Consider the following 12,700-nt stretch of genomic DNA (forward strand, 5'->3'; position numbering starts at 1 on the left):
CTACTAAATTTGACACAGATGGCCAATTAACCCAAGACTATGTCAACTGACAAATGGAGCTAAATAAATGTGAGAATGTAGATAGAAATAACTTTCAGAGTTTATTACTTTTAAATAAATTCTTCTGTTAAATGTTCATAGCAATAATCAATCAAAATTTCTAAATGACAAATCAAGGAGCAGCTGATAACTTTATGAAACATTTTGGTGCAGATTAAGCGTGCTTTTGGAGCACATTTTTTATAAACAACATATATCATGATATTATAGTATCAATGGAATAATATAAATTGCAAGGACGATTTTATAACTGTTAATCTAAATAGGATTTTAAAAGATTAACACTGTTATAAAAACCTAGTGCGTGCGCTCTCTCTCTATATATATTAAATTAGAAAAAAAGTGATAAATATATAATCTGTTCCAATTTTCAGCTTTTAAGGTAACCTGTAAATTCTTAAACAAGAAATCATTCTAAGGCTAATATATTATTCAGTTAATAATAAACAATGTTTAAGAACAATACCTAGAAGGGATCCTAAGATCCATATTCAACTACTACAGGCCCTGAGTTCAATAAACACTATCTGATTGCTTTAGAGATAAATTAAGAACTTCAAAATTTAAATTTTAAAAATAATTTATTCAAGATGCTAAATTTTAAATGTAGAGTTTACTTTTAATTACAAATGTTCTACATGATTATTAAACATTTGGAAAATATAGAATAGTCAAAAGAAAAAATAAATTACCAACAGTCCCTCACCAAAAGATTTCATTTCAATTATTTTCCAGGTATGTGAAGGTTTTCCTTATAGAGTTATGATCACATTTAATTAGACTGATGTAAGTTTTCTGGAGAAATTTCTAAAAGTGTTCATGAAGAGGCTGTTTTGAGTCATTGTAAGAGGAGGCTTTTAAAACTTCCCAATCACTGGAGGCTCATTAAATGAATGGGGTGTGATCTGCTAGCACATGATTCTCCTCAGGACAAGGCAGTTAGTACAGGTGGAATGTCCCAGACCAGAAAATCCAAAATCCAAACTGCTCTAAAATCTGAAATTTTTTGAGTGTCAACATGATGCTCATAGAAAAATGCTTACAGGACCGTTTAAGATTTTGGATTTTTAGATTGGAGATGGTTAACTAGTAAATATAATGCAAATATTCCAAAATCCAGTGAAATCTGAAATTTGAAACACTTCTGGTCCCAGGCATTTTGGATATGTAATACTCAACCTATCACAAGTTCTTGTTCATAGCTGTACTCTGCCAGTCCTTTTATGCCAGAATTCTCCCTTCTTGAATTCTTAATTTTGACTTCTCTCTCAGTGGACTAAAGTGTCAAGTAATTATTTTAAATAATGGCACATGAGCAGTACTTTCTCCTTTTACATACGAAAAAAATTTGCTTGAATATGAAATTTAAACATGAAAACACTGTGGGATTTGGAACCCATGAAACCTTCTTGGAATAGCAATGCATAAGAAAATTCAATCAAAAAAGAAACCAATCAAAATAATTCCAGAATAGAGAAACTATGACTAAGAGACAAGAGAAAAGCATTCAGTCTCTTTAATAATCAGAACCAAGAATTAAATCCAAAGCTGAGGGAAATTAAGGTTGTAGTAGAGAATATACTAAATATATCTTAAGTAAAAATAAAAATGAATAGGAAGCATGTAAGTTGGGGATACAATATGCTTTATATTTCACAGAAGGGAAGGAATCGATTGGTAATGTCTAAAATTGAAAAAGTTAAGAAACAACACTACAGTTATGGCAACCTTTGAGTGTTTTCATAATCTCCTTAAAGATTTTCATAATCTTTTCCTTGTATTTTCAGATATACAATTTCTTGGGATGAAATTTATTTTCTTCTTATAGATATAAGTAAACCTAGATCTAATATCCTATTTTAAAAGAACATGTAAAGTGTAATCCCATTCTTACAAAATATTTTGTCCATTTATCCACATCTGCCCTTCTCTTTCCATCCATTCATTCACATTTCCTTCTATTATGTAAGTATACAAATAGTGAGATGCATGGAATCTGCTAACCCACCATAACAACAGTTGTTTCTGGCTATATCATTGCTTTCTTCTTTTACTTTTCTGTAATTTTGAATTTTAAACAATAAGCATATATTAAGAATTTTTAATTCTTAATAAGAAAAGATACTAAGAATTTTTGTCCTTTCTTGAAAAAAAAATTAGTCTAAAATAAAACACAAGTTACAGCCAAAGAAAATTAATCAAAACTAAAAAAGGAAAACAACCACATGGCTGGTACTGCTAACTGCCAACCTTCTCTTCCTTCCTATTAATAAAGATCTAATTCTGTCCTGAGCAGCAATGTACATAGTTAAACATACTTGACCCCCTGAACTCCACGCAACTGATGGCCACAAGATCAAAGGTCATTAAGATGGATGCAAAAACTTTCTTGATTAGGAAGTTGATGATTTGACTGGCATCTACCTTTTACCTTTCACCCTATCTCATGGACAGGGTCCAGAGGCGGAGTGGCCATTGTGACAGTTAAGACAAAAGTCACATACTAGGGATTTTGCATCAGGAAAGAAAAAGGAATCTGGTTCCCTGCACAGCTTACCAGCCATGAACTGCCTATCTCTGGACTCTTTGTTACATAAAAAAGATATCTTTAATTTGGTTAAGTTGTAGTAGCTGGGCTTTTTCTTCATCCTAACCAATGTTGACTTTAATTTTAACTGCATTCTGTATATTTTCTGAACACTAATCTCATCTCAAACTCTGCTTCCTGGAGAACTCAACTGTTAACAAGTAACCACTATCGAAAAGGAATTACAGTTCCTCTGAATATAACTAAAACTGCTCTGGGCAATTCTTCAATAAAAAAGAGATTAAAAACAACATACTTCATAGACAGTCTAGTGAGAAACAGTAGTTCAGTATAAAAATATTTATGGTCCATTATTATACTTTACTATAAATTTACTATAAAATTTAATAATGTGTTTTATTTTATTTTGGATGTCACAAATGCTATAAAATTTTAAAATATGAAAATGAGTTTAAGAATATTATTTCACTTTACTCATAAAAATATCAGTCTTCATCTAGCAACCTCCTTATGATTCCTCTCATTTCTTTTTCACTCACTGTGACATTACCTCTGTCTTCATTCTTGGTAATTTCAACATACTCATAGGTGATCCTTTCAACTCCCTGGCTTTTGGTTCCTTGAACTTCTTTCCATCTCAGCTACTCGTTCCCATTGGCATAGTTTAGGTCTTTCCTAGACTATTATCAGTAATGTAACCACTCCCCAATCTCAGTCCCTCATCTAATCACCTACTATGACTATCATCTCTGTCTTCCCCCCTCACACCCTCTGGTACCCAGATTCCAACAATCCTTTGACCCCACTAGGACTCACAGTCGATGGATCGTACGTGTTGCACATTGTGTCACACTCCCTTGATGCCCTTTCTTCCTTCATTGCTCAACTTAAATTCCATGGTCAACTATTCTAATTACTTTTACATACATCATCAGCTTCACTTGCCAAAAATATATTTTTTGGTAAACCCAACTGTTATACCAAGTACAGTTCGTTTAACAGTTGGTTAAATAAGTTGGTTATTTAACGTGGTAAATAACAACTTGTTATTTCAATTTAAATTCATGATCACTAACTTTAATTAGACTGTCGTGATTTCTGACAGTCTAACTCTCCTAGATGGCTACTTCATATCTTCTCTTTTCTCTTGTAACCTCCAAAACACCTTTGCCTAACCCTCATGCTCATCTAATGATACTGCTTTCTATTTCTCAGAGAAAACTAGAGCTATCACAAAAAGCATTCTCTCCTCAGCACATCTAACCACCTGCCAGCATACATTCTCCCTTCCTATCTGCCTCCACAGTTCCTAGAATGCAGGAAATAGCCATGTTACTGTCTAATGCCAACCCTTCTTCCACTGTGCACCAGATCCCATTACAGCTACTCTATTCAAAAACATTGCTCCAGTAACTCTTCCCTCACTCTTGTACTTTGTCAATTATTTTTCTTTCTATCAAATCTTTCTTAACATCATACAAACAAAACAATCATTTATTTCATAAAAACAAAGCAAAGCAAAAATGTTCTTGGTCTCATCTTCCATCTCGGCTACTGGCCCATTATTCTGCTGCCTTTTACAGCAACTATCTGCAGTGTGGTCTAAAACTTGAAACACCATTCCACTCCTATTCCCGCTTACTCCCATTTAATTTGCCTTTTACAGCCACCTCTCCACGGAAACTGCTTGTACACTTTATTGATCACCTCATCCTTGCTAAACCCAAAGAGCAGTTCTCAGTTCTCACCTGTCTTAATCTCTCAGCAGTAAATGACAGAGCAGTCCTTCTCAATACACTTTCTCCACTTGCTTGTTTTCAGGATTCCACATGCTCTCAGGATTCTTCCAACCTCACTCTGTTTCCTTTGCAGGTTCCTCCTCTTCTGCCTGATTTCTTCAGGTTAGCAAGATCAGGGGCCTCAGGCCTTGGCTTGCTCCTTTCCCTCTATCTATGCTCACGATTTTGGTATTCTCAATCAGATTTCAACAACTCCCAAATGGTATCTATAATCCATATTTCCCTCCTGAACTCGACTTTTATATCTGACTGCCTCCTTGTCACTTCTGCTTGCATATTGAATAGACATCTCAAAACTATCATCTCAAAAATTAAACTCCCAGTTTTCCCCCAACTCTCAAATCTACTCAGTCACAGCCTTCCCCATTCCAGCTGAGTATAACTCCATTCTCTCAGTTGCTCAAGCCAAAAATCTTAGCAATCCAAAACCAATTTTCAGATTTTGGTTCTACCTTCTAAATATATCCTTATCTAAATACTTTTCATCACCTCTACTGCCACCACCCTGAGTCAAGCCCTGTTGCCTCCTGTAAATTGCATCTTACAAATGGGATGTGGTACCTTAAGATTAATTCTCCTCGATGGAAGCAAAGAAAGTAAAACAACATACTAAATAAAGAGTATATGATTACCTTTTTTCCTAGGTTGATTAGAGGTGGAAATCGATCTCAAGTTTTTGCTTTTTATAATGTCCCCTGAAGTTTTCTTTTCAAGAGTAGAAAACATCTTGAGTGGTGAACTGGGTTTGCCATAGCCTGAGCTCCTAACTGATGCATATAATCCACGATGGGGTTTCCTTTTAAGTAAAGGAGGTGCACTTTTGGCCTTCTTGTATGGTACCTGTTTACCCATTACAGCCCCTTCTTCTTCAGAACTAAGTTGAGATCTGTAAGTCTGTACACAACAAGCAAAAGCTCTTCAGTACCTAAATAAACTTTTAACTATTGTTGTAAATGAATATTTAAAGGATGGCAAAACAATAGTGATTATCAAATAATGTAGTTGGTAAAAGGCAAACTACCATAGTTAAGTTCTTGAAGTCTAATGCATCAGAATTTTAGTATTTTGAAGCAGACCTTCAAAGTTAGCATTGAAACAAACTAAAGCAAAATAATAAGGCAAAATTAGCTTGCCAGAAACCAAGATGTGTAATTACTTGAATGAACACAGCAGAAAGAACATATTTTGAAACGACATAAAATCTTATTTAATTTGTTATCTGAATTTCTCAAGGTGCTTTAAAACTGTTATTAATACCTTGCCTTATTCCACAAAGAACTGGAGAAGACTTAAATACATAATTCAAAATTATAAAATACAAGTAGAATGTCTGAATCATGGGAACTATAAAGCAGAAGAGCTCAAGAATACAGGAAAAAGAATCAGTAAAATGTAAATTTCTTCACAGGTGTTAACTGCTTTCCTATAAAATGACAACTTAAAAAATACAAATGACTGGAAAAACTGAACAGTGCACACTACAATGATGAATAAACTTTTTCTTATACTGTTTAAATTCTGGACTATTTTATTCAAAAAAAGGAAAAAATGTATAAAGAATGGCTTCTAAAAGCAAGCTAATGTTATGGTGGTATTTTTGAATTTGGGGATTGGCTAGCATTGTAATAAATATCACTCACAAATATCCAAGATCTACTGTGGAGGTTAGTATACAATCAATCCCACTAGTTTAAAAAGCACACACCTACCAATAGTACTTATATACTTTACATAACTTCGGTTCTCAATATCTCAAATCAATTTAGACTATAAATACTTACTTTATTAATTTTGTCATCCTGAGATAATGATGAAGAATTAACAGATATTTTTTTCCTCAAAATATTAAGGTACATTTTATCAACATGCTCTTCTGTGGCAGTTACTTGTGGACAGCTGTTTTCCATACTCTCATTTGTGGTCTTTTGTAAAATCACATTCTCATCATTTTTGTCAAAAAAATGGTTCACATGTTGTGAGTCTTGAGACATAATATTTGGGTTCATCTTCAGGGGTAAAGAGTTAACAAATTCAGTTTCTTTACCTTCAGCCACTTTCTCAGAGCTATACAACAAAACAGGACACAGATAATGAACCCTATGTAACAGCTCTTCAAACATCAGTAATAACCACGTGCGTGTGTACACGCAGATGCACTATATATATGAGTTGTTAACTACTCATATTAAGTTACTGATGTTAAATAAATTATTTATAATTTTGGTTAACAGCACACTCACGTAGTGTAATTGCTTTTAATTTCAGATAATAATTTTAATGCAGTATAATGCAAAGAATTATAAAGGTAATGCTGAGATCTATTTTAGAGAAAGACCAAACCAAACAAGACTGAGACTGCTTTTGTAGAAGAAAAGTAAAATATAAATTTCTAAGTGAACTTTCTGTAATATATCTTTTATCTACAATTTCTTATAAAGTCGACATGCATTTGAAATAAGAAAAACATTTTAAACATTTCTAGAAGAAACTAAAGAAATAATCATAATTTATGTTAAGGAGGCTTAGAGTATAAATACTAAAAAAGCATATACTTAATCACAGTATAGGATAAATTTTAATGTAAAACAGAAGAATCACTAGGCTTTGAAAAGAAAATCACTTCTGTGGTTTAAAGTACTTAAATGTAACAATTCAATTAGCTATTAAAAATGTAGAAGATACAACGTAAGGAAATGTTTTAAATGTGGTTAAATATTGGCAAACTACAGGGTCTCCAAAAATATGGCAACTGTGGTTTAAAACACTTAAATGTAACAATTCAATTAGATGTTAAAAATCTAGAAGATAACAACGTAAGGAAATGTTTTAAATACAGTTAAATAGTGGCAAACTACAGGGTCTCCAAAAATATCGGAACTGTTAGTCTTAAAATATTTAATCATGTGTCAATTAGGCCATTTAATTTTATAATTTATAAAATAAGATTAAAGAATGTTTAAGAGGCTACCATTTTCATATAATGTAGATTGACTTCTTGGTAACCATTAGAAGCTTCTAAAGTAGCTGGAATCATCAAAAATATAATAGTTCTTTCCTTCTTCATAGCAGCAGAACCTGGCTAGATGTTAATCAAAATTGTTTCTCATTCTTGCTGGGTACCAACTAAACTATACTTCCTTGCCAACTTCCATCTAGATGGGACCATTTACTAGTTCTTCCCTTTAGAATGTGAGTGTTATGATGCCAAGAACCCAACTTATTTGTTACTGGCTTAGTTGTCAGGTTTAGGGTGACAGGAAACTGATAGAGTCTGGAGAGATGGCAGCCTATGTTTTACAGTGGCAAAACATTGCTAAATTGTCATCTACAAAAGTTTGTAAGGCAGACCACATGCCAGCCGACCATGGAGAACTAAGAGAAATGACGGGAAAGAACAAGGAGTTAAGTGCTGGCTACTATTAGCTTCTTTTGACAAGATATTACCAAAAAACTGATGAGCTCAACAAAGAATGAGCTGGTTTGTAAGCAGAATTTAAAGAGAATAGAAAGAATCTAGAAATTCTAGAAATGGGTTCTCTCTCTATGTGACTCAAGCTGTAAGATCCAGCCTTGAAGAATACTATGAAAAAGCAAGATTTCATGAGACTTCTTGGTTGAAGAGTGAGGAGTGACCCAGTTCCTTAGCAAAGATCATATTAAGAGTGTCATCCAGAGTGAGACTCCGTCTCAAAAAAAAAAAAAAAAGAGTGTCACCTTCACATTTAAGGTATTGTTTCCCCACATATCTAGAGAACTGCAAATAAACGCAGAGAAAAAAATTAGAGGGACAAGGAATCAAAGAATAAAGCAGATTTAAAACCTTTGTCTAGCAAAGGACTTTTTTTTTTACCTTTTATTCCAGGTTCAGGGATATGGGTATTGTTCACGGGGATTTGGTGTTCAGACTATTTCACACCCAGGTAATAAGCATAGTACCCAATAGATAGCTTTTCGATCTGCACCCTCCTCCCAACCTCTCAAGTAGGCCCCAGTGTCTGTTGCTCTCATCTCTCTGTCCATATGTACTCAACGTTTAGCTTCCACTGATAAGTGAGAACATAAGTATTTTGTTTTCTGTTCCTGCATTAGTTTGCTTAGGATAACGGCCTCTAGCTCCATCCATGTTGGTGCAAAGGATGTGATCTCATTCGTTTTTACGGCTGCATGGTATTCCATGGTGTACATGTATCACACTTTCTTTATCCAGTCTATCACTGATGGGCATTTAGGTTGATTCCTATCTTTGCTATTGTGAACAGTGTTGCAATGAATATATGCATGCATATGTCTTTATGGTAGACAATTTACATTCCTTTTGGTACATATCCAATGATGAGATTGCTGGTCGAACAGTAATTCTGCTTTAAGTTCTTTGAGAAGTCGCCAAACTGCTTTCCACAACGGCTGAACTAATTTACATTTCCACCAGCAGTGTATAAATGTTCCCTTTTCTCTGCAACCAGCATGGTTTTTTTGTTTGTTTGTTTTTACTTTTTAATAAGAGCTATTCTGACTGGCGTGAGATGGCATCTCATTGTGGTTTTAATTTGTATTTCTCTAATGATTAGTGATGTTGAACATTTTTTCGAACGCTTGTTGACTGCACGTCTTCTTTTGAAAAATGTCTGTTCATGTCCTTGCCCACATTTTTTTTTTTTTTTTGAGATGGAGTCTTGCGTTGTCACCAGGCTGGAGTGCAGTGGCACAATCTCGGCTCACTGCAACCTCTGCCTCCTGGGTTCAAGCGACTCTCCTGCCTCAGCCTCCTGAGTAGCTGGGATTACAGGTGCGTGCCACATGCCCAGCTAATTTTTGTATTTTTAGTAGTGACTGGGTTTCACTATGTTGGCCAGGATGGTCTCGATCTCTTGACCTCATGATCCGACTGCCTCGGCCTCCCAAAGCGCTGAGATTACAGGCGTGAGCCACCGTGCCCAGCCTACTTTTTAATGAGGTTGCTTTTTGCTTATAAATTTGCTTAAGTTCCTTATAGATTCTGGGTAGCAAAGAACTCTAAATTTCATTGCTGGCACATGGAATTCACTGGGACCAAAGTGATTGCTAGGTTACTAAACCTTCTGAAAGAATATAATGTCAAAGAAACCATAACCCTGTTCAAAAGAAAAAAAAAAAAAGAAACCCAAAAGCCAGTGACTGGGAACCTTAAAGCTACCTGCAGGCAGGAAGTGGATTGAGAAGGGTGTGTATGCCCCAACATGGGTATACCCCTCAACCTAAAATCCACTTCAGTTGTAGCCAATGGTGATAAAATACAAGACAAATCCTCCAAGGAATGCAATGAGGGGCTATATAGAATAACAGATTTAAGGTAGCCCCTTCTTAATAGAATAATAACCTAATCAAGGAAAATCCCTATTCCCAAGATAGGAGGCCTTTACAAGTTCTTTCCAGTGGTTCTCAAAGTTGCAACATTGATTACTGTATTTTCCTCATACTTTTCCTTGCTGAAAGGGCATATCTACTGCAGTTCCACCATTATATATTGGTATGGGGGTGAGGAAGTATATAACCCTGTCTTTTTAATTCATCCATTGGTAGACAATGAGGAGTTGTACTCAAACCTGACGGAGAGGACTGCGCTTCACCTGGAAATCCTGGTCTTTCAGATGCATACAGTCCTGAATGGGGCTTGGGGATGCCTGCTTGGGGAAGGGGATAAGTGAGTCTGTGTATGAAGAAGAGTGAAATTGATATTTTGTTATTAGAAAGGTACATCCTGGCAGAGAATGACTAGATACCGACCAAACTCATTTTTCTTTCTTGGCACAAAAACAAACCACATTTCACAGCCTCCTTGGACCTAGTTAGCTAGATGTGCTGGCTCCTACCAATGGAATGTGAGCTGAAGTGATATAAAACTTCTGTGTTAAGGCAGTTAAAAGAAAGGATGCAAAACCATTCTCTTTCTTTCCTTACTGACTGGTTGGATGATGTCATAACAAATCTTAAAACTATGTGCTGATGACAGAAGCAGCCTGGGTTCCTAAATGACTGTGTGGAGCAGAGCCCCAATTCAACCCCACTGACCCACAAGGGACAGTGATGTGAGCAAGAAAATACATTCTTGATGATAATCTACTAAGATTTCAAGGATTATATTACAGCAGCTAGGGTCATTTACTCCAGAGTTTACTAAAATTTTTTAGGTATGTGTACTAGAGATCATATTATTGACATTTCTATTACATATGATTACTGTTATACCTTTAATATAAGTATATCTGTTTTAAGCTTTTAAACACAAATATAAAAATCTATTTTAGAATTTCTATTATTGAAATGGTTTTACCTATAACAACAAAGATACAAGACGTGTAAGAAAATCTCTTTAGTTATCACTAACATACCCCCAAAGAGCAATGATGAGTGGGCACAATCTCTCCTTTAAAAATACTAAATAGCATTATAGATCAATGGAAGACTACTAGACTTAGCACTGAAGTGAATGAATTTTAGTGTAAGGTTCACTGCATCATTTTTTTGTCAACTAGTACAAATGTAGAAACAAGGCCAGGAAATACATCATGAGGATATAGTATAGGAAGGGAGCTCAAAACATGTCTGTTGAAGACACAAATGAACAAATGACAACATGAATCGATGACAGGCTACTTCACAGAAGTATTTTATGGAGATCAAAGACCTGACAATATAAGTGGTTAGGCACATGAACGGCCTGTGTTCCTGGTCCACAGCTCTATGACCTTGGGCAATGGCTTTATTTGTTTTAACCTCTTAGGCTTCAGTCTTCCTGTCTATGAAATAGGGATAATAATGGACTATAACCCATGGAGTTGCTGTAAGGTTAAATGAAATAATACATGTAAATTATTTGCCCAAAGTAAATGTGACAAATGTTAGCTGTTATCACCTACCAGTAAATTGAGTTCATCTCAGTTTCATTTCTTGAATTACGGGCATAAAGACGCTTTCTCTACTTGTTATGAGGATCGTGTGGGAGACTGGAAATGACATTTCAGTGCTACACAAAAGCAACGCTGTCTATGACAAGGTTACTGTGACGTGTTACTCCATGTTGAAGAATGACAGTGGGTCACACATACTTCCACTAAACTGTATTGGACCTGAAGCATTTTAATGAGGATCATTTCTCTTGTGGCTACAAAACTCACCCTGTGAGATGACAGCCAGTCTGTGACTAAGTCAAAACTAACTGGTTTATAAAGAAGCAAATCTATGACTCATAAACAGAATAAAATTCACTTTCTCCCTCATCGTGAATGAACTGTTCCAGCATTATTTAAAGCTGAGGAGACTGTATTTTTCAGTGAAAACCTTTAGGACTATTTAGTGGCAGCAACTTTTTTATAGCATCTATTTATTTTTTCATTTAGCCCTAGAATTTTGATGACTCGAGTAAGGACGAATATAAAAAGAAGAGAGTAATGACTCACAGGTAGACTCAAGCTAATATTAGTCATTAATCATTCACCAGGAATGACTACATAGAACAAATGACTATAAAAGTTTCCAATGACAAAACAACAAATAAAAAAATTCATACCTCATAGGTTGTAAATCAAAACCACTGACCCCAAAAGAATCTATTCTGATAGGTTTCATCAGCTCCTCTACTGTGGGCAGATCTAAGAGGCGGAAAAAAAAGCAGAAACAAAAAATGTTATGTAGGTTGCTTAATTTATATGTGTAATAGCACCAAAATTATATTTTCTCTGACACAGTTAACAAAACAGTACATGCAATACACCTGGTTTTTCATCTTAAGTTTCCTTATACCAGGAAAACTTCCTTTCTTATGAAATATCAAATAAATATCTCAAATATCAATATTAAATATATTTATCAAAAAATATCTACACGCAAACACACTCTCAGTACATATTTGGTTGATCCCGAAATGCTGTTCTCTAACAAAATACAACTTTAGTACATGTACAGGCAAAATAGTAAAAATGTCCCTTTAAGTGACTTCTTAATTTGATCAAGGCATATTAGAAGAGAAACTGGGCCAGGTGCAGTGGCTCATGCCTATAATCCCAGCACTTTGGGAGGCCAAGACAGGTGGATCACCTGAGGTCAGGAGTTCGAGACCAGCCTGACCAACATGGTGAAACCCCATTTCTACTAAAAATACAAAAATTAGCTGGGCGTGGCAGCAGGTATCTGTAATCCCAGTTACGCAGGAGGCTGAGGCAAGACAACTGCTTGAACCAGGGTGGCGGAGGCTGCAGTGAGCCAAGACAGTGCCACTGCACTCCAGCCTGGGCGATAGAGCAAGACTCCGTCTCAA

At 35.3% G+C, this 12,700-nt stretch overlaps 1 protein-coding gene across 1 annotated transcript in view; it reads right to left on the bottom strand.

Moving 5' to 3' along the window:
* LOC108533118 (centrosomal protein of 162 kDa) overlaps positions 1-12,700 on the bottom strand; it is a gene marked incomplete at its 3' end in the record, with an annotated part of 60,178 nt that overhangs the window by 14,842 nt on the left and 32,636 nt on the right. The window contains exons 11-13 of the mRNA XM_017877510.1: positions 11,954-12,035; positions 6,189-6,471; positions 5,040-5,301 (exon numbers count right to left, since the gene is read on the bottom strand). Of these exons, the coding sequence (XP_017732999.1) occupies positions 5,040-5,301; positions 6,189-6,471; positions 11,954-12,035 (627 nt within the window). The remainder of the gene's footprint in view (positions 1-5,039; positions 5,302-6,188; positions 6,472-11,953; positions 12,036-12,700) is intronic.

This window comes from Rhinopithecus bieti, unplaced genomic scaffold (genome assembly GCF_001698545.2).
Source record: "Rhinopithecus bieti isolate Rb0 unplaced genomic scaffold, ASM169854v2 scaffold_10716, whole genome shotgun sequence".
Classification (NCBI taxonomy): Eukaryota; Metazoa; Chordata; class Mammalia; order Primates; family Cercopithecidae; genus Rhinopithecus; species Rhinopithecus bieti.